The sequence below is a fragment of the Thamnophis elegans genome, chromosome 5 (genome assembly GCF_009769535.1).
Source record: "Thamnophis elegans isolate rThaEle1 chromosome 5, rThaEle1.pri, whole genome shotgun sequence".
Classification (NCBI taxonomy): Eukaryota; Metazoa; Chordata; class Lepidosauria; order Squamata; family Colubridae; genus Thamnophis; species Thamnophis elegans.
The window spans coordinates 93,778,905-93,800,304 of NC_045545.1; the positions used below are offsets into that span (position 1 = coordinate 93,778,905).

The 21,400-nt window shown below is 47.5% G+C and overlaps 1 protein-coding gene across 1 annotated transcript in view; it reads right to left on the minus strand.

Moving 5' to 3' along the window:
• The window catches only part of PTK6 (protein tyrosine kinase 6), a 22,199-nt gene extending 3,209 nt beyond the window's left edge, over nucleotides 1-18,990 (minus strand). Inside the window, exons 1-6 of the mRNA XM_032218788.1 lie at nucleotides 18,661-18,990; nucleotides 15,589-15,710; nucleotides 11,250-11,413; nucleotides 3,476-3,629; nucleotides 2,321-2,482; nucleotides 1,018-1,199 (exon numbers count right to left, since the gene is read on the minus strand). Coding sequence (XP_032074679.1) covers nucleotides 1,018-1,199; nucleotides 2,321-2,482; nucleotides 3,476-3,629; nucleotides 11,250-11,413; nucleotides 15,589-15,710; nucleotides 18,661-18,899 — 1,023 coding nt within the window. The 5' untranslated portion in view covers nucleotides 18,900-18,990. The remainder of the gene's footprint in view (nucleotides 1-1,017; nucleotides 1,200-2,320; nucleotides 2,483-3,475; nucleotides 3,630-11,249; nucleotides 11,414-15,588; nucleotides 15,711-18,660) is intronic.
• Nucleotides 18,991-21,400: the final 2,410 nt, after the last annotated feature.

Consider the following 21,400-nt stretch of genomic DNA (forward strand, 5'->3'; position numbering starts at 1 on the left):
TAGAATTTATCAACCATCTACCATTTATCTACCTAGTGTCAGATCTGCAAGCCATCTTTTCTTTGGACTTCAGGCCTGCCATACTTTCTACTATTCATTTTCTATTGTGGGAAAATGGGAGGGGGGATTATACGGAGTTGGGTGATATGTAGCCATAACAACATTCTTCTTAGAAACTCAAGGTCATCCTTTGTCTCTGCACCTGGCCGGAACTGGATGGGTGGATTCTGTCTTTGTGGCAGTGGAAGATTGGACCATGTGATGGACTTGTGGGGGGAGTGTGTTGGGGCAGGATCTTGAACTTTCAACTGGGTGGGGAAACCTGGGAACTTTCAGATTTCAGGAAAATGCTGCATTATTTACGTGTATTCTGTGTATGGCACAAAATACATTGACAGCAGTGCATGTAGTCCTCGACTTACAACTACAATTGAGTGTCAGGCCTGCAAGCCATCTTTTCTTTTGGACTTCGGGCCTGCCACACTTTCTACTATTCATTTTCTATTGTGGGAAAATGGAAGGGGGGATTATACGGAGTTGGGCGATATGTAGCCATAACAACATTCTTCTTAGAAACTCAAGGTTATCCTTTGTCTCTGCACCTGGCTGGAACTGATGGGTGGAAACTGCCAGAAGGGCAGTGGAAGATTGGACCATGTGATGGACATGTCTTGTGGGTATGGGGGCAGGATCATGAACTTTCAACTGGGTGGGGAAAACCCGGAAGCTTTCAGATTTGGGTTTTCCCAGATGTGCCAACATGTCTCTCTTAATAAATTGGAACTTTGAGGAATCTTTTGCCTTGGACTCGGATTTACTTTTGGATGATATTTGGAACCCTGACATTAACCCAAATCTCATTCATCTCCCTCCCACCCTCCCCCCTCCCTCTGCCCCACCAACCCTTATACTATTTTATTTTAACTTAGTAGTTTGATTGGACATATTTATCCTGCAATTTGGCCTTAAATCCTATTTTTCTGGATACTTTTGAGTCTCAGAAGGATTGAAAAGTACCTCGATCAGCCTGGCCATCCCAAAATCTCCCACTTTGCAGATGTTGTTTTCTCCCACCAGGACGTTCCGGGCAGCCAAATCCCGATGGATGAAATTCTGCGATTCCAGGTAGCTCATCCCCTCGGCCACCTGGGAAGCCAAGCAGACCAGCTCCACCATCTCCATCTGTTTCCCCTCGGGACCTGGGAAGAAACAGACAGTGACATGAGAACCTCCTGGACCATGAGATGTCCTTCCCAAAAAGTTTCGCTTCTTTTTTGGAGGGAGATAGCAAGAGGTGTTGTCTTGCACATGGAGCTCAGAGAAAGACAGATTAACAGAGTTGGAAGGGACCTTATAGGTCATCTAGTCCAACCCCAATGTAGGTCATCTAGACAACCCACTGCCCACAGGCACCAAAAGGCATCTCCCACAACGGGGACCACACACTAGCGGACCAGATGTTTCTAGCCTGCAATTCAAATTCAGCTGTTCTGATGTTGTATTCCTCATTGGGCATTAGAAATAATTCAAGTTGGCAAGCATATCCTACACACCTTTCTCCTATTTTCCCCACAACAATGACCCTGTGAATCATTGCATCAGAGTTGCACTATTTCTCTTTCTTTCTGCGTTATCAGCTGCCTTGAGAGTCGGACATCTGTGGGGCAGAAGAACAGCTGGAGCCTGTTCCCAATGTGTGCATGCGCAGAGCTGCCAGGAGAAAGGAACAGCTAAGGAACAAGGGCCGACTCGGGAGTAAAAGCACAGCTGGACAGTGAATGGCCCCTCCCATAGGGAATAAAGAGGAGCAAAAGGGGAGTGGAGTTTGCAGGAGACAATTAGTTTGCTTAATTAGGGTGAAGATTTGTTCGTGACTCTCAGACACTCCTTGCCAAGTATTTTCTTGTACTGTGTTGCGTTTGGAAGATATCAGCCTGGCAGCTCTCCAAGCCTGATAAGGTCTGTGATTGTAAATTCACCCTTGAAAGACTGTGTGCCGGGACTTTGCTGGATGTGAATGAGAGGAATTCACAGTAGCTTAACAAAAAGGGGTTTTGTCGGGACAAGGAGTCTGCTTTGTGATTTTGGGAAGCCTAGGCCAGAACAGGAGGAGGCAACTGAATGTGACACCATTTAGCGAACAGGCCATCTTCTGCAGGCAGCTGCAACCCTAACCCTAACCCTAACCCTAACCCTAACCCTGCTGGGGGTTGCTGATGTTCTTATGGTGCACTTTTGTGTCGTTTTGGTAAAATTTAGGCTTGGCTATGCATACCTCTGGACGAAGGAGTGGAAACCGAGAAAAAGGTGATGATCTTACCTCTCAGGAAAGTGAGCAGGCTCCCTTTGCTCATGAGTTCAGTGATGATGTAGACTGGATCCCCAGCCGAGCAGATGGCGTAGAGGGAGAGGATATTTTTGTGCTTCAACAGCCTTAGGGCATCGATCTCGTTTTTGAAGGTGTCCTGGCACATCAGATCGGCTGGGGTGGGAGGAAAAGAAATGGTAAATTGTTCCCTTCTGGTACAGCTCAGCTCCTGACTACTTTTCCGGATATGCAGGTCACCCTCGACTTATGACCACAATTGAGGCCTGTTGTAACTTCAAAAGGCCGCTAAGAGAGCGGTCATAAGTTGAGGACTACCTGTAAACAAAGGGGGTGGGACCAGGGGTGAAATCCACTTATCTTTGCTACCGGCTCGGTAGCAATGTGAGCAGGACCTTCCGCGTATGCACAGAGCACGCCTGTAAAGATAAGGAAACAGCCGGGGGGTGGGGTGGGGGGAATCTGCAGTACCACACGATTTAGATTACCATATTTTTCTGAGTATAAGACGCACTGGAGTATAAGACGCACCAAGATTTTGAAGAGGTAAATTTTAAAAAAAACATTTTTGCACTCTGCAGATCTCCCAAACTCTCTGCATGCCTCATGCATGCCCTCAAAGGGCACGCATAGCCTTTAGGAGGCTTGTAGAGTGCTCCTGGGGACTGGGCAAAAACGAGCAAAAAATGCCCCATTTTTTGCTTGTTTTTGCCCTCCCCAGCCCCCAGGAGCACTATGCAGGCCTCCCAAACCCTCTGCGTGTCCATTTTTGCAAAGGGGGCGGGTTTTTGGTAGGCCAAAAATGCTGTATTCAGTGTATAAGAGCACCCAGATTTTCACCTGCTTTTGGGGGAGAAAGGTGCGTCTTATACTCCAAAAACATGGTACCTAGAAAGCAGGAAATCCTGCATTCTAGCTACTATAAATTGCGCGTCACGGCTGATCATCACAAAAACCAGTTCGCCCAAACCGGTTTCATTAATTTTTTTACTACCGGTTCGGGCGAATGGGTAGCATTTTTACTACTGTTTTGGGCGAACCGGTCCAAACTGCTAATCTTTCACCCCTGGGCGGGGCTTCATTTGCGTGAAAAGCCCCAGCGGAGGAATCTCGTCATCTGACTCTTTCATTTCTACGGCTCGACTTTACCTCTCTGTAACACCTTGATAGCAACTTTCACTTTCTCTTTCCAAAGTCCCTCGTAGACGTCTCCAAAGGAGCCGGAGTCCAACTTCCGGATCAGACGGAATTCGTCTTTGGCTCTCTCCCAATCGTCCCAGTGGGGCATGGCCTTTGGCTCGGGCTTGGGTCAAAAAGAAAGTCCAAGGGGGTTACGTTTCTCCAAGATTTAGGGTGTGTACCATTTGCAATTTTTGTTCTCCCAATGACAAGTAGCCCTTGACTTACGGCCATTCGTTTAGTGACGATTCAAAGGTACAACAGCACTGAAAAAAGTGACCTTCTACACATTTATGACCATTGCAGCTTTGCCACCGTCACGGGATCAATTCGGATGCTTGGCAACTGAGTTAAGGTGGCAGGCTGAACCAAGGTAGGCCTCAAGCCTGAACCAAACTAGGGTTTCACGATATTAAGCTTTAACTGTTCACATAGAAATTGCAAGGTTTGCTTTTAGGACATAGTGCGGTTAGACACGGGTTAGAAGGAAGTCTGCACATGAAATATGCTGAGGCAAAACATCTATTTTAGCCCATCTGCTGGTTTGGCTGTTAATCTGTTTGATAGACACATATTGTTAGTTCCTCAAAATGCGAGCTATGCATGTCTGTTAGCTGACCCATGTATTATGACATCCTGTAGACCAGTGTTTTTCAACCTTTTTTGTGCAAAGGCACACTTTTTTCATGAAAAAAATCACAAGGCACACCACCATTAGAAAATGTTAAAAAATTTTAACTCTGTGCCTATATTGACTATATATAAAGTGTTTTTCCCACGGCACACCTTACACTATGTCACGGCACACTAGTGTGCCACGGCACAGTGGTTGAAAAACACTGCTGTAGACATACTTTCTGTAACTCAAGGGCAAATCTTGAGGGGTGTTTCCAAAACTAACAGATGGCTTTAGCTGAAAGTGATAAACTATATAAGGAAGTTCCTAAATTTCATTCAGTGTTCAGGCCATTTATTCTTTGCTATGAACCTGCGCAAATAAACTATTCCTTCTCTGAAGAGCTGGCTTGTGTGTCCCATCTTTTCTACAACAGAGTCATATTTATGACGGTCACAGTGTCCTGGGGTCATATGATCCTCTTTTGCGAATTTCCAACACGGAAAGTCCAGATTTGCTTTACAGCTGGGCCACTAATTTAATTACTGCAGTGCTTCACTTAATGACTGCGGCAAGATGGGTTGTAAAGTGGGGCAAAACTCACTTAACTGCAGTCTCGCTTAGCAACAGAAAATTTGGGCTCAGCTGTTGCCCTGCAAAAACGGCTGCAAACCTTCGTTTTCTGCATGTAATTTTAGGATGCTAAATGCTGATATGGTTCAACCCTGTAGGACAGCGATGGCAAACCTTTTTTGGATAGCGTGCCATAAGCAGGAGGAGCACAGGGGGGGGGTCGTGTGCGGGCGTGCTGCACCTATAATGCAATACGCGACCCCCCAGCATGCATGCGCACATGACAGACGCTCCCCCCCCCCATTTTATGCATGCTTTTTTCACCCTCCCCAGGCTCCAGAGTCTTTATAGGAGCCTAGGGAAGGCGAAAACAGCCTCCCCCCCCCCCCAAGGCCCTCCGGAGGCTTCAGGAGCTTCACTGAAGCCTCCGGAGCGCAAAAAAACTGACCCTACGGGCAAACTAGAAGTTCGGGAATGGACTTCCGGCTTGCTCGTAGGGCCTGTTTAAACCCTCTGGAGCCTTCAGAAGCTTTCCGGAGGCTTCCCTGAAGGCTCAGGAGAACTAAAAACAGCCCTACAACTTCTGGTTTGTCCGTTCGGTCGTTTTTTGTCCTCCAGAGTCTTCAGAGGGGGGGAGGGAGGAGTGGGCCAGCAGAATGCCTCCTCTCCCAGCCGGTTCCAGCCTGTTATCACCATCCTGTTATCACCATCCCACCTCGGAGTTCTCACAACACCTTGGCGGCATCGGATTAGCTATGTGGGATACTGGGCGGAGGCTGAACAGGGGAAATTAGCTTAATGCTTCGCACGGGAATTTTCAGACTCGGCCTCACTTCTCAGCAATCCCAAGTTCCTTTTGAAATGTAGGCAAGTCCTTGGCCAAACGCCCTTTGCTGCATGGGTTTTGTTCCCAGGTGGGAATTTCAATCGCCCCCCCCCCTTTCTCCAGTCCACTTGTGGGTTCCATTTTTTTCAGCTAGCTAGGCCAACTCCAAGACGAGGGGGTCTCTCCATCCCTGGGGCTCTTATGAAGCTCAGAGTCTCTGAATGGGGCCCCATTTGGACCCCCAGGGATTCGGTGGCGAAAGATGCGGGGATGCCTCCTGCGACTGAGCCGTCCAGCTGGCAGAAGGTGATTGGGGTTTTAGCCTTCTCAGGGAGATCCCCAATTTCTCCACCAGAGCAGGGCTCACTAAGCATCCAAGAATCCTGCATCCAGTCTTTGTCACCACACTATAAAAAAGATGTTGAGACTCTCGAAAGAGTGCAGAGAAGAGCAACCAAGATGATTAGGGGACTGGAGGCTAAAACATACCAATGAACGGTTGCAGGAACTGGGCACGGCTAGTCTAGTGAAGAGAAGGACCAGGGGAGACATGATAACAGTCTTCCAATATTTGAGGGGCTGCCCCAGAGAGAAAGGGGTCAAGTTTTTTGCAAAGCACCTGAAGGCCAGACAAGGAACAATGGATGGAAACTGACCAAGGAGAGATTCAACCTGGAAATAAGGAGGAATTTTCTGACAGTGAGAGCAATCAACCCATGGAGCAGAAGTTGCCTTCGGAAGTTGTGGGAGCTTCATCACTGGAGGCTTTCAAGAAGAGATTGGACTGCCATTTGTCAGAAATGGTGTAGGGTCTCCTACTTGGGCGGGAGGTTGGACTAGATGACCTACAAGGTCCCTTCCAACTCTGTTAATTTAATCTTAATCTAATCTCTAGGGCTCACGGGAGCGATTGGGCCACTTACCAAAGGGTCATCGTTAAAGTCGGTATCAGTTGATCACCGGTCTCCCGCCAATGGGGTGGAAGTTCCCTCCTCTCGTTTAAGCAAGGGGGGGGGTGACCTCCGCGACTTTCCAGCTCTTCAGGGCCATCTTCTTCGCGCGCAGTCACTGTGCAGCTTCTCTCTCCGGCGTTTGGTCCCTGTTCTTAGCAGGGCGCTTAGCTCGACACTCCGCTGCTCGGTCACCCTCTGTGCCGCACTTGAAGCAGGCGGAGGAGCGTGTCGGCTGGACTTGGGCTTTGGCTGCCCCTCTCTACCTCTCTGGAGGCGATCCCTTCCACACTTTGCCCAAGCTCCTTCGGTAGGGATCCCGTGGCCATACTGCTGCATGTAGATGACAATGTGGACTCTAGCTGTTAAGGATCTCCATCGAACTTCACATCGAGGGAGGGTTCGTCTGTGTTCGAGGAAATGGCCCGTCACTTGGCCTTGGGACGTTGGCCCTCCTTGCGCCTGCCTGTGGGGCTCCTGCCACCACTGCCACCCAAGACGGGGTGCCAGATACCCCTGCAGTGATGTCCAGGGGTGAGGCTCTCTTGTCTCCAGAGGTGGGTTCCTACCAGTTTGCACCTATTCGGTAGAACCGGTTCATCAAATCTACCGAACCGGTTAGAAAAGGTTCCACCAGTGGACCCGGAAAGCAGGCCACACCTACAGAAGAGTTTCTGAAATTTTTTGAAACCCACCACTGGTCCTTGGATATGATTATTCTACACTATCATGCTCATATTTATAGCAGTTAGACTTATATACCGCTTCATAGGGCTTTCAGCCCTCTCTAAGCGGTTTACAGAGTCAGCATATTGCCCCCAACAACAATCCAGGTCCTCATTTTACCCACCTCGGAAGGATGGAAGGCTGAGATTTGAACAGCCGAACTGCAGAACTGCAGTCAGCTGAAGTAGCCTGCAGTGCTACATTTAACCACTGCGCCACTTCGGCTCTTTATAAAACTCAGTGCCTCTGTGAAAGGTAAGGATGACTACTGCATTTGTGGTGCAATCAGAACATTGCGTGTGTTGAAGTTGTTTTAACGCAAACCAAAGATGCCTTTTAAAAAACAAGTTTACATTATATTCTTATGGATGCCAGTGCTGTGTGTGAGGTAATTTAAGGTGGTTCTGACAAGTGTCGTCGGCATCTTCATATCCGGTCACATGGGTGGCAAGCCACTCCCATCCGGTCACATGGGTGGCAAGCCACTCCCACAAAGGAGGCCACACCCACAGAGTAGGTTTGAACAATTTTTGAAACCCACCACTGCTCGTCTCCATCCTCTTGTCGGCTTTGACGGCCATTATCTGCCGGCATGCAGGCCAGAGCCTTCTGCGCCTTCATGTTCTGGAAGGCGCCCATCATTCATCGCGTGGCTTGCTTCATGAGGAGACCAGTTTCCTCCCCTTTCTCCTCTTGGTCCTCTGGTGCCTTCAGCTCCTCTTCCCACCCGCGTCGATGACGGCCTCGGGAGACATTGACAACCTTTGTCCTCCTGTCCCAGTCGTTCTTCTTTCCAATGCCCATGGCCCACTTAGACTTAGCTGAGGCCCACAGCTTCCTCCGTCCCTCTGGCAGGGTTTTCTCCTGGGTGGGCTTTTGTGGAGGCTTCCCACCAGCATTCAGCTTCCTCCTGGTCTCTGCCTTGAGTAGACATTGTTTGCACGGGTCCCTATTTTACAGCCGATGCCTCTCCAGATTGACTTTGGGGGGGGGGGCGCAAATTCCTCCTAATATAAGGACCTGCCTCAGCTCTCTTCTCAGGAAAGGATGACTTTTGACATGGATGGCATTAGCATTCCAAAAGGCACTTTGACTGAGAGAAGGGATGGCAGAGAAAGCAGGCGGAGTCTGAAAATTCCCGTGCGACGCCTTAAGCCAGAGACCGTCAAACTTGGCAACTTTTAAGACTTGTGGACTTCAACTCCCAGAATTCTCCAGCCAGATTTTGTTGGAGAATTCTGGGAGTTGAAGTCCTCAAGTCTTAAAAGTTGCCAAGTTTGAAGGTCTCTGGCTTAGGCTGTTTTCTGCTGTTCACACACACACACACACCAAGAGCCGAGGTGGCGCAGTGGTTAAATGCAGCACTGCAGGCTACTTCAGCTGACTGCAGTTCTGCAGTTCGGCTGTTCAAATCTCACCGGCTCAGGGTTGACTCAGCCTTCCATCCTTCCGAGGTGGGTAAAATGCGTGGCACGACATAACCGCGAATGTCAAAAGCGTGCCGACAACACCGCGGCGCTAAAACCGCGATGTCAAAAGCGCGCCGACAACACCGCGCCGACAGAAGCGCGATTTAACTTAAGGTAAGGTTTAGGGTTAGGTTTAGGGTTAGGTTTAGGGTTAGGTTTAGGGTTAGGTTTAGGGTTAGGTTTAGGGTTAGGTTTAGGGTTAGGTTTAGGGTTATGTTACAGCGCGCTTCTGTCGGCGCGCTGTTGTCGGCGCGCTGTTGTCGCGTGGTTTTGACGGTGCAGTTTTGTCACCGTGCTTTAGTCACACGCACTTTAGTCTACCGCGGTTTTGTGGTGGAACCGGTAAAATGAGGACCCGGATTGTTGTTGGGGGCGATATGCTGACTCTGTAAACCGCTTAGAGAGGGCTGAAAGCCCTATGAAGCGGTATATAAGTCTAACTGCTATTGCTATTGCTATTGCTAATACCCCACGTCCACAATTAGCCAATCCAATGCCCCAAAGGTGTTGTGAGAACTCCGAGGTAGTATGGTGATAACTGGCTGGAACCGGCTGGGAGAGGAGGCATCCTGCTGGCCCACTCACCCCACCCCACCACCTAATTCCCCAAGCGGTTACAGCAAAAATGAAAGAAGACAAACCATTCAACCCCAAGACACACACACACACCCTTTAGAATAGCAGCCCGACTGATGGTATTATTTTCACAGCTGTATCCTGCCTAACAACCAGGGAAGCATTTATTTGTATGCCTTGTTTATGGATGTGCTTAGGATGTCCTTAAATTCCTAAATCATCCCATGGTAAGCCGGCAGAGATCCTATTTCCTCTGACATCCCTGATGGAGGATGGCTGCCTCCATCAAAGGCGATCCAGTCGCTAAGACAGTGGTTTTCCCAACTTGGCAACTTTAAGAGGTGTGGACTTCTACTCCCAGAAGTCCACCGGCAGCATGGCTGGGCTGAAGAATTCTGGGAATTGAAGTCCAGACATTTTAAAGTGGCTAAGGTAGACTAAACACTGTGCTCAGTTGAGCAGAGTGCCACCTGGTGGAGATACGGGTCAGCTCACTTCAAAGGCTGCACCAAAGCAATGCTGCTTTGAGGGAGTAGATTGAGGGTGGGGTGGGGAAGTGTGGTTTAAGGCAGTGTTTCTCAACCTTGGCAACTTGAAGACGTCTGGACTTCAATTCCCAGAATTCCCCAGCCAGCGAATGCTGGCTGGGGAATTCTGGGAGTTGAAGTCCAGACGTCTTCAAGTTGCCAAGGTTGAGAAACACTGGTTTAAGGCATGGAGGCACAAAAATAAATTCAAAATATCTACAGTAAAAAAGAAAAGAAAGGCCTCCAAATTTTTCGCTCCATTCATTCTGAAGGAGGAATTAAACAAAGATTACTAGAAATGGCTCCCTGGTTGTATTTTCATATACATATCAGTAAGTACATGTCAATTCCCAAGCACCTGAATTTTGATCACATGACCTCCCGTGGTTGTAAGTGCGAGGACCAGCCACAGGTCACTTTTTTCAGTGCTGTTGTAACTTTGAACGGTCGCTAAACGAATGCTTGAAAGTCAAGGACTACCTTTAACGCTACCCATCTCATCTTAAAGTTGCTACGGTTGTTCCAAGCGAAGATGAAATAATAAGAAAGGTTATGGACTGTGCCGAAATGGACAAACTAACTAAAGAAATCCAGGGAAAAGAAGAATCAGAATTCTACCAGATATGGGATAAATGGTGTAGGTGGATGGAGGAAAGAAACAAGAATCAATGAAGGAATATAACAAAACTCAAAAAATAATAGTTATGAGTAAAATAAGAGGGTTAAGAATGGTGAAATCCAAATGAAATACAATAGAAGGGGAAATAATATAAGGTGAGTGGTATCGATTGATAATTGCTATTATAAAGAACAGGAAGTTCCTGTTCGTACTGTATTGTATAAATGTGGTGTACGTCTAAATTTTGTGTGTGTGTATTTTACATGTTTGTTAATAAAAAACTTTTTTTAAAAAATAAAATAAAGTTGCTACGGTTGAGACTAGCCTGCACATATATAAAAAGTAGCAATAGCACTTAGACTTATATACCACTTTACAGTGTTTTATAGTGCGTTTTAAGCGGTTTTACAAGTGAGCATATTGTCCCAAACAATCTGACTCCTCATTTTACCAACCTCAAAAGGATGGGAGGCTGGATAAACCTTGAGCAGGTAAGAATCGAACTGCTGGCAATCAGCCAAATTAAAATGCAATACTGCATTCTAACCACTGCACCACCACAGCTCAAACAATGCAGATAATATGCAGTAGATGAGTGCAATTGATACATGCCACACACGCATGCAACCGGGGTGTGCCATCTGCATCTATGCCAGTCCCAACTCATCCCCAGATGAAGATCAGAAACTGTACGTCAGAGGTGTCCAATTTTGGCAGCTTTAAGACTTGTGGACTTCAACTCCCAGAATTCCCCAGCCAGATATGCTATGGCAGCTTGCTGGCTTGTGAATTCTGGGAATTGAAGTCCACCAGTCTTAAACTTGCCAAGCTGCAAGGCATTCTGTGCCCAGAGCTCTCTCACCTTGTAGCAGGGAGCCAGAAGTTTCAAGCCGTGAGTAAGACCCTTTTCTTTGTAACACGTCACCAGGGTGAGCAGGTCGGGGAACGTCCTCGTCCCGTTCATGTAGAATTTCCCCTCGCCGTTTCGCAAGATCTTGTAATGTCTGGTCCGGAGGCCATCGCGGACTATCAAATTCAGAAAAGCAAATTAAAAACAAATCAAGGCAAAACTATTATAGAATAGAATAATGGAGTTGGAAGGGACCTTGGAGGTCTTCTAGTCCAACCCCCTGCCTAGGCAGGAAATCCTATAACGTTTCAGACAAATGGTTATCCAACATCTTCTTAAAGGCTTCCAGTGCTGGGGCATTCACAACTTCTGGAGGCAACTTCTGTTCCACTGATTCATTGTTCTAACTGTTAGGAATTTTCTCCTTAGTTCTAGGTTGCTTCTCTCCTTGATTAATTTCCATCCATTGCTTCTTGCCCTGCACCTCAGGTGCTTTGGAGAATAGCTTGACTCTCTCTTCTTTGTGGCAACCCTTGAGATATTAGAAGACTGCTATCATGTCTCCCCTAGTCCTTCTTTTCGTTAAACTAGACATACACAGTTCCTGCAACTGTTCTTCATATGTTTTAGCCTCCAGTCCCCTAATCCTCTTTGTTGCTCTTCTCTGCACTCTTTCTAGAGTCTCCACATCTTTTCTACATTGTGGAGACCAAAACTGAATGCAGGATTCCAAGTGTGGCCTTACCAAGGCCTTATAAAGTGGAAGTAACACTTATTATGGGGCAGGGGATTCAGAAAACCTCCCTCTCTTTAAAAGTTTTTTAAAGGAAGTGGGGGATAGGCTGCTAGCTTGCTGGGGCCTGCATGGTGCAGAAGAGCAAATTAACTGATTTGCAGAATATTTTTGCAATGGGTGGGGCTGTGAGGGCGAAGCTATGTGGCCCATAGAGCCCTCTCTGCAGGCACGCAAGCAGTCGCCCCAGCTCAGCTCTACCGTGCATGTACACATGCCTCCCGCTGGCCAGATTGTTTTGGGGTCTCTGCCGTGCATGTGTAGGGGGAGGAGCGCATGCGGGAGATACGCGCATATGCACGGGGCGGGCGGATGTGGGGGGGGAGCGTGTGCATGCACAAGGGACAGGAGGAGTGTGGGGGAGTCACAAACGCATGCACAGGGACATGGGAGCATGCACGGGGGTGGGGTGCACATGGGGGTTGTGAATGCATATGTGGGGGTGGGAGTGTGGGGGTCATGTGTGCATGCACAGGAGGTGGGATGCATACTGGGAGGTCGCATGTGCATAAATGCACATAAATGCACATAAATGCGCATTGCATTATGTGTGCATGCGCCCACACGACAAAAATGTTAGCCATCACTGGTGTAGGGAAAGAAAACTGAGCACATGTGCAACATCTATTCAGCTTTGATTGAGTGTAAATCAAGCTAAGCCAGGTCAGAGCCGGTTAATATTTGGATGGGAGACGGTGAGGAGATTTTCTAGGCAGGGTTGCAAAATCAAAATAGGACCTTGGAAGAAAAGGATGACCACGCAAACCACTCCAATCCCATTGCCCAAGAAAACAAGGGCGGGTGTATATGAAGCCACCCTGTGCCTTTATTTACCTTTGGGAAAGTGGCAAGGAGACCCAGAAATGCCTACTGAAAGGGTTTCCAATTCTTGCTCAGTTTGAATTGCTTTGTAGAATAGGAATGGAAAGAAGAAAGAAAGAAAGAAAGAAAGAAAGAAAGAAAGAAAGAAAGAAAGAAAGAAAGAAAGAAAGAAAGAAAGGAGGGAGGGAGGGAGGAGGGAGGAGTAGGGAGGGAGGGGGAGGGAGGGAGGAAGGAAGGGAGGGAGGAAGGGGGAGGGAGGGAGGGAGGGAGGAGGAGGGAGGGAGGGGGAGGGAGGGAGGAAGGAAGGGAGGGAGGAAGGAAGGGAGGGAGGAAGGAAGGAGGGGGAGGGAAGGAGGGAGAAAGAAAGAAAGAAAGGAGGGAGGGAGGGAGGGAGGGAGGGAGGAGAAGGGAGGGAGGGGGAGGGAGGAAGGGAGGGAGGAAGGAGAAGGGAGGGAGAAAGAAAGAAAGAAAGAAAGAGGGTGGGAGTGAGGGAGGAAGGAAGGAAGGAAAAGATGGAGGGAGAGGGAGGGAGGGAGGAACTATTTGTCATCTATTTTAATACAGTCTTTATAGCAATAGCAATAGCAGTTAGATTTATATACCGCTTCATAGGGCTTTCAGCCCTCTGTAAGCGGTTTACAGAGTCAGCATATCGCCCCCAACAACAATCCGGGTCCTCATTTTACCCACCTTGGAAGGATGGAAGGCTGAGTCAACCCTGAGCCGGTGAGATTTGAACAGCCGAACTGCAGAACTGCAGTCAGCTGAAGTAGCCTGCAGTGCTGCATTTAACCACTACGCCACCTCGGCTCCTTTACATCCGTGTTTGTCCACCTCAGCAATTTTAAAATGAGGGGGGACTTCAACACCCAGAATTCTGGGAACCGAAGTCCACACCTCCTAAAATTGCTGAGGTTGCCTTAACTCTGGCCCTGCCCTAGAAAGCCCCACCCTCTTTTTACTCTCACCAGTGTACAATGCACATTAAAAAGAGGAGTGGGCTGAATATCATGGTTGGGGTCATTATCTTGACTCTTTTAATCCCGCAGCCCCCACCCCCCTTTAAAAGTTTTGCAAATTCTGGCCCAAAGAGATGGGTAGCCCATTTTCAATCCTTCCTTTTAATTTCCTCTCTCTTCTTAAGAGTCGTTTTAGTGGATGAGTCAAATCTCCCGTTTCTTTTCTAAGCTGCTCTGAGAGGCCAAAAATCCCTTAGTCATGACGGCCGATCCTCGACTTATGACCACAATTAAGTGGCTAACCACTGATTTTACCACCTTTTCTTGACACGGTTGTTATGTGAATCGGTACAGTCGCTAAGTGAATCACACGGCCATTAAGCAAATCTGGATTCCCCCCATTCTGACTTTGCTTGTTGGAAGCCAGCTAGGAAAGTCACACATGACGATCACGTGACCCCACCGAGGCTTTGCAACAGTCATAAGTACATGCCAGTTGCCAAGCGTCTGAATTTTGATCCCGTGACCAGGGGGAGGCTGCGAAGACGGTAAATGAGAAGGCAGGTTGCCATTTTTTCTAGTGCTGTTGTAATTTCAAATGGCCAATAAACCCAGGGTGCCTGCGGGGTGCTTAGATCCAGCCAGTAAGGCCAGCCTGAAAACAGTAAAGGACTGGCACGCAATGCCCCTGCCAGAGAAAACATGTTCCGTTGTTGCTGGCAGAGGGCAATCAAAACAAACTAGAAATAAAGCAAAAGGAGAAATGTTTCCCCTTTTGCATTTGAGCATAGCAATAACACCAGCACTTAGATTTATATACCGCTTTACAGCCCTTTCTAAGCGGTTTACAGAGTCAGCATGCAAGAAGGGACAGGAAAGGAGAAAGGGAACGAGGAAAGACAAAGAAAAAAAAAGAGGAAGATGGGAAGAGAGCAAGGAAGGGAAAAGAAGGAAAGAGGGGAAGGAAGAAGGAAGGAGAAGGAAGAGGGAGGGAAAAAAAGAAGGAAAGAAAGAAGGAAAAGGAGAAAGGGAAAAAGGAAAGACAAAGAAAAAGAAGGAAAGTTGGGAAGAGAGCAAGGAAGGAAAAAGAAGGAAAGAGGGGAAGGAAGAAGGAAGGAAAAGGAAGAGGGAGGGAAGGAAAGAAAGAAGGAAAAGGAGAAAGGGAAAGAGGAAAGAAAAAGAAAAAGAAGGGAAGATGGGAAGTGAGCAAGGAAGGAAAAAGAAGGAAAGAGGGGAAGGAAGAAGGAAGGAGAAGGAAGAGGGAGGGAAGGAAGGAAGGAAAGAAAGAAGGAAAAGGAGAAAGGGAAAGACAAAAAAGAAGGGAAGATGGGAAGAGCAAGGAAGGAAAAAGAAGGAGAGAGGGGAAAGAAGAAGGAAGGAGAATTAAGGGGGAAGGGAAAAGGAGGGAAGGAAAGAAAAGGAGAAAGGGAAAAAGGAAAGACAAAGAAAAAGAAGGAAGGATGGGAAGAGAGCAAGGAAGGAAAAAGAAGGAAAGAGGGGAAGGAAGGAAGATTATAATGTGAGGGAGGATCAGAGGGAAGTCCTGCCTTAGCACTTGGTCACCACTGGTGTCCCCAACTTGAGTCCCACCTGCCATGGCCACGCCCATCCCCTGCCCCCCCCCCCCCCGAGGTCAAACACAACCTGTTGTGGCCTTCAGTGAAATCAAGTTTGACACCCCAGCACTAACCAAGCAGTTACGAGTGGAGGGCTTCCTGTGAAGACTTCAGAAAAGGACACAAGAATCCTTTATGTTTTTCGCAGCAGAAAGTCTTACCTGAAAGTACGAAATCCGCTCCAAGTTTCTCACTGATACGAACCAGGAAAGCACCAGATTTATTCTTTTCCGACAACAGCCGAAGCACGGCTTCCGAGCGGGAGATTTGCCCAAAAAACCATCTATGGGGACGGCAGAGGGAAAAGAAGAAGAAATAGGCCGTTGAATCTGACCCACGTCCATCTATTCTAACAATCTTTTTCACAATGGGGTAGGGGATGATCAGGGGATGATGGACAGGAGAACCGTGTATTCCTGTTTCTCTCCACTTTACAATACAATACAATAGCAGAGTTGGAAGGGATCTTGGAGGTCTTCTAGTCCAACCCTCTGCCTAGGCAGGAAACCCTATACAGTTTCAGACAAATGGCTATCCAACATCTTTTTAAAGACTTCCAGTGTTGGGGCATTCACAACTTCTGGAGGCAATTTCTGTTCCACTGATTAATTGTTCTCACTGTCAGGAAATTTCTCCTTAGTTCTAAGTTGCTTCTCTCCTTGATTAGTTTCCACCCATTGCTTCTTGTTCTGCCCTCAGGTGCTTGGAGAATAGTTTGACTCCCTCTTCTTTGTGGCAACCTCTGAGATATTGTAACACTGGTATCATGTCTCCCCTGGTCCTTCTTTTCATTAAACTAGACATCCCCAGTTCCTGCATCCATTCTTCATATGTTTTAGCCTCCAGTCCCCTAATCCTCTTTGTTGCTCTTCTCTGCACTCTTTCTAGAGTCTCCACATCTTTTCTACAGCGTGGCGACCAAAACTGGACGCAGGATTCCAAGTGTGGCCTTACCAAGGCCTTATAAAGTGGTATTAACCCTTCACGTGATCTTGATTCTCTCCCTCTGTCAACTTTCTTTGACTGTGATGGCAAACCTATGGCAGACCTGCCACAGGTGGCACACAGAGCCCTCACCCCAGCCCAGCTCCACTGCGCATGGTGCAGGAGGCCTTCCAGGCCCAGAACAAGGCCCAAATGTTGCACCCCAAAAGGCAATGTGTTGTGCATGTCCTGCGCATGTGCCCCAACCCCCCGCTCCCTGTTTTGGGGCTGGAAGGCCTTCTGCACCAACCTGGAAGTCGAAGTGGGACGCGCCCCCCCCCCCGAATAAGGCCCCAAAATGCAATGCAAGCACTCCCGTGCCCATGCACCCTGCCTCCCCGTGCATGTACCCCACCCCACCCCGCACATGTGTGCGTGCGTCCCTGCATGTGCCTCGACCTCCGCGCATAAGCTCTGCCCCTGCGGGCTGTTTTGGGCCTGGAAAGCCTCCACCAACCTGGAAGCCAAAAATGGGTGATGGGGTGGTGGTGGCGCCCATGCGTGTGCGCGGGGGGGGGGGAGCATGTGTGTGTGTGTCACACACGCATGCGTGGGGGCAGGACGCACGTAAGGAGGGGGTCGCCCACGCATTGCATTATTGCAAAAAGTTAGTCATCACTGTTCTATGACATTATGGCTGTGTCTGCACTGCAGTCTCCTCTTCTTTATAGCTTGGCTGACTGACTTGAGCTGTCTGCAAGCTAGTTTCTACATGGGGCAACGATGTGCAGCATGGGATGGATTTCCCAGCAGGGCTGGGAAGGGAAACTGGGGGGAACTGGTGTGTTTGGGGAATGCTTCTTGGAAAACAAGCTGAATTGGAACTTTTGTCCTTTCCATGAAAAAATGTCCAGGGAAAGATGTTGGTTATCCTCGGGAGCTGGAGGAAGATTCTCATGATGATGTGGTGTGTGTGTACGTGTGCGTGCTTGTGTGTGTGTGTGAAATTTTGATGAGCTAATCTAATGCTTTTCAACCTTGGCCGCTTTAAGATGTCTGGACTTCAATTCCCAGAATTCCCCAGCTAGCCATATTGGCTGAGGAATTCTGGGAGTTGAAGTCCAAATATCTTAAATGTGCTAAAGTTGAAAAGCTCTGTTCTAGCCTCCTGCCTGTCAGTGATGTGTGGACTTCAACTCCCATAATTCCCCAGCTAGCCATACTGGCTGAGGAATTCTGGGAGTTGAAGTCCAGACATCTTCAAGTTGTAAGATAGACAAACACTGCTCTGGTTCCCCCTATCCTCTGTCAATGATATGTGGACTTCAACTCCCAGAATTCTCCACACACACATTTTAAAGTGGGTAAGATTGATACTGCTGTAGCCCCTCTGGGTGCCCCATTTCCCTGCCAGTTGTGACTCAAACAGTCTGAAAATACACCTGGATCTCAAGTTATCCTTTCAGCCAATGTTTACTTGCACAGAACTGTATCAAGGTCTCAATAGCAATAGCACACTTATATGCAGCCTCATAGTGCTTTATAGAACTCTCTGAGCATTTTATGTCAGCCTCGTGCCCCCAACAATCTGTGTCCTCATTTTAGTGACCTTGGAAGGATGGAAGGCTGAGTCAACCTTGAGCCGATCAGGATTGAACTGCTGGCAGTGGGCAAAGTTTGCCTGCAATACTGCAATCTAACCATGTGCCGCCATGGCTAGAATAGAATAGAATAGAATAGAATAGAATAGAATAGAATAGAATAGAAATTAGCCATTGGACTTATATACAGCTTCACAGTGCTTCACAGCCCTCTCTAAGTGGTTTGCAGAGTCAGCCTATTGTCCCCCAACCATCTGGGTCCTCATTTTACCCACCTCAATAGCAATAGCAATAGCAGTTAGACTTATATACCGCTTCATAGGGCTTTCAGCCCTCTCTAAGCGGTTTACAGAGTCAGCATATCGCCCCCACAGTCTGGGTCCTCATTTCACCCACCTCAGAAGGATGGAAGGCTGAGTCAAACTTGAGCCGGTGAGATTAGAACCGCTGAACTGCAGATAACAGTCAGCTGAAGTGGCCTGCAGTACTGCACCCTAACCACTGCACCACCTCGGCTCTCTCAAAAGGATCGAAGGCTGAGTCAACTGGTCAGGATTGAACTGTTGGCAGTGGGCAGAGTTAGCCTGCAATACCGCATTCTAACCACTGCGCCACCCGAGTTCCTTCAACGTAGCCACCAAAACCCACTGAAGATTTTTGCAGCAAAGGCTAGACGAATGCTTCCAGTTGCAACCTGCTAGTACTTACGGCTCCGTCTCTACCGTCTCTTTCTTGGCGAGGTAGCTGTAGGGAACGTAGCCTTCCTCGCATATTCCCCCCAGAGCATCCACCTGCTTGGCCCAACACCACTCCCCAGTCTTCTGAATCACTTGGAACAGGTCCCCTGCTTGGAAAGTCAGCTCCGTTTCGGTTCGGGCTTCAAAATCCCACAAACTGGTGTATAGAGAACACCCGGATCCCGGCACCGGATCTGTCTTGCAAGCCATGGTGAGCGCCGGATTGAAAAGAGGGAACAAATCAACTTGGGTTTTGTCTCCTTTCTGCCTCCGCCAGCTGCAACCCCTGTTCGCACTCGCATAGTTTTACAGTCCTTCTGGAATGCAGCAAAGGGATTTCTCGTAAAGCCACGGAGGCGTTCCCGGAGCAGGTGAGTCCTTGCAGCACAAGGTGTGCAAACTGGAAAAGCAGAGAGGGTGGGAAAGAAGGAATGGGGAAAGTCCCTTTCTGCCTTCTATTGCTCAATGAACTTTCAGGATGCATTTCAGCCCAGCCCTTTCTGACTTGTACAAAGGACTCCTTTTAAAAGGGTTCTTTTTAAAAACGTGAAAGGGTTTTTTCCAGTGTGGTGGGTAAGGAATTTATAAGCGGGTTATATACAGAAGACATGGCCATCCGGCCCTCTCATTTCCTGGCAAATAGGTGGGGAAGAAATGGAGGAAGTGGCAGATTTTATTTCCCTGGACTCAAAGGTCACCGCAGATGGGGACTGCAGCCAAGAAATTAAAAGACGCTTGCTCCTGGGGAGGAAAGCTACGGCGAATCTAGATAGCAGACTAAAGAGCAGAGACATCATCCTGGCAACAAAAGTGCTTATAGACAAGGGTATGGTTTTCCCCGTTGCAATGGATGGCTGTGAAAGTTGGACCATAAGGAAGGCTGAGCGCCAAGAATGGAGACCTTTGAACTCTGGTGCTGGAGGAGACTCCTGCATTGAGTCCCTTGGACTGCAAGGCGATCCAACCGGTCAGCCCTAGAGATGAACCCTGACTGCTTTTTAGAAGGTCAAATCCTGAAGAGGAAACTCAAATACTTTGGCCACCTGATGAGAAGGAAGGACTCACTGGAGAAGAGCCTCATGCTGGGAAAGATGGAGGGCAAAAGAAGAAGAAGGGGACGGCAGAGAAGGAGGCGGCTGGATGGAGTCACCAAAGCAGTCGGCGTGAGCTTAAATGAACTCCAGAGGATGGTAGCGGACAGGAAGGCCTGGAGGAACGTTGTCCATGGGATCGCGATGGGTCGGACACGATTTTGTAACTAACAACAACTTCGTAACTAACAACAACAATACAGAATAATAGATTTAGAAGGGACCTTGGAGGTCTTCTAGTCCAACCCCCTAATTAAGCAGGAAACCCTATCATTTCAAATAAATAGTTGAGCAAAAACGTTTTCTGGTATTGGAGCACCCACAACTTCCAAAGGCAAACTGGTCCCTTGATTAATTGTTCTATCAGGAAATGTCTCCTTAATTATAAAATAATATAATTATATGAATGATAGTTATATTCTTAGGGAAACTGTTTGCGCTCTTCCATAAATGTTGTTACAATTTTATTGCATTTAATGCTTTAGGTTGTTGTGATTTATTTTTCAGGTGTTTTGTTATGCTGTTCTTTTAGTTTTGTCATCCAGAGACACGTACTGTACATGAGGTGGATAGCTACATAAATTGATGAATAATTACGTTAGTACTGTAATTACTAATAAATCAGTACTTTGTGAATCCTAAATCAATAATTAAAAAAACAACAAGAACTTCCAAAATGAAAGGTAATGCACAGATACCTTGCTCAACAGTAGTAACTGTGAAAGGGATCTTGGAGTCCTAGTGGACAACCATTTAAATAGGAGCCAGCCGTGTGCAGCAGCTGCCAAAAAAGCCAACACAGTTCTAGGCTGCATAAACAGAGGGATAGAATCAAGATCACGTGAAGGGTTAATACCACTTTATAATGCCTTGGTAAGGCCACACTTGGAATACTGCATTCAGTTTTGGTCGCTGCAATCTAAAAAAGATATTGAGACTCTAGAAAGAGTGCAGAGAAGATAAACAAAGATGATTAGGGGACTGGAGCTAAAACATACGAAGAATGGTTGCAGGAACTTGGTAAGTCTAGTTTAATGAAAAGAAGGACTAGGGGAGACATGATAGCAGTGTTCCAATATCTCAGGGGTTGCCACAAAGAAGAGGGAGTCAAAGTATTTTCCAAGGTACCTGAGGGTAGAACAAGAAGCAATGGGTGGAAACTATTCAAGGAGAGAAGCAACTTAGAACTGAGGATAAATTTCCTGATTTTTAGACCAATTAATCAGTGGAACAGAAGTTGCCTCCAGAAGTTGTGAATGCTGCAACACTAGAAGTCTTTAAGAAGATGTTGGATAACCATTTGTCTGGAATGATATAGGGTTTCCTGCCTAGGCAGAGGGTTGGACTAGAAGACCTCGAAGGTCCCTTCCAACTCTGCTATTGTATTGTATAAACCAGAAAAATAAAAAAACTAAACTTAAAATAAAATACAAAAGTGATAGTGTATTAGAAATTAAAACTGAGAAATTTTAAAATATTCATTTGATTTTGCAGACCCCGCACGGAGCAGATTAACACTTGGAAAAGCCCTAGTCTAGATGATCTTGTAGTGTCCTCTAAGGCCATAATTCTGTGCTTCATTGGTAAAGTAATTTGCGTTTGGCCATCCTCTTTCTCCTT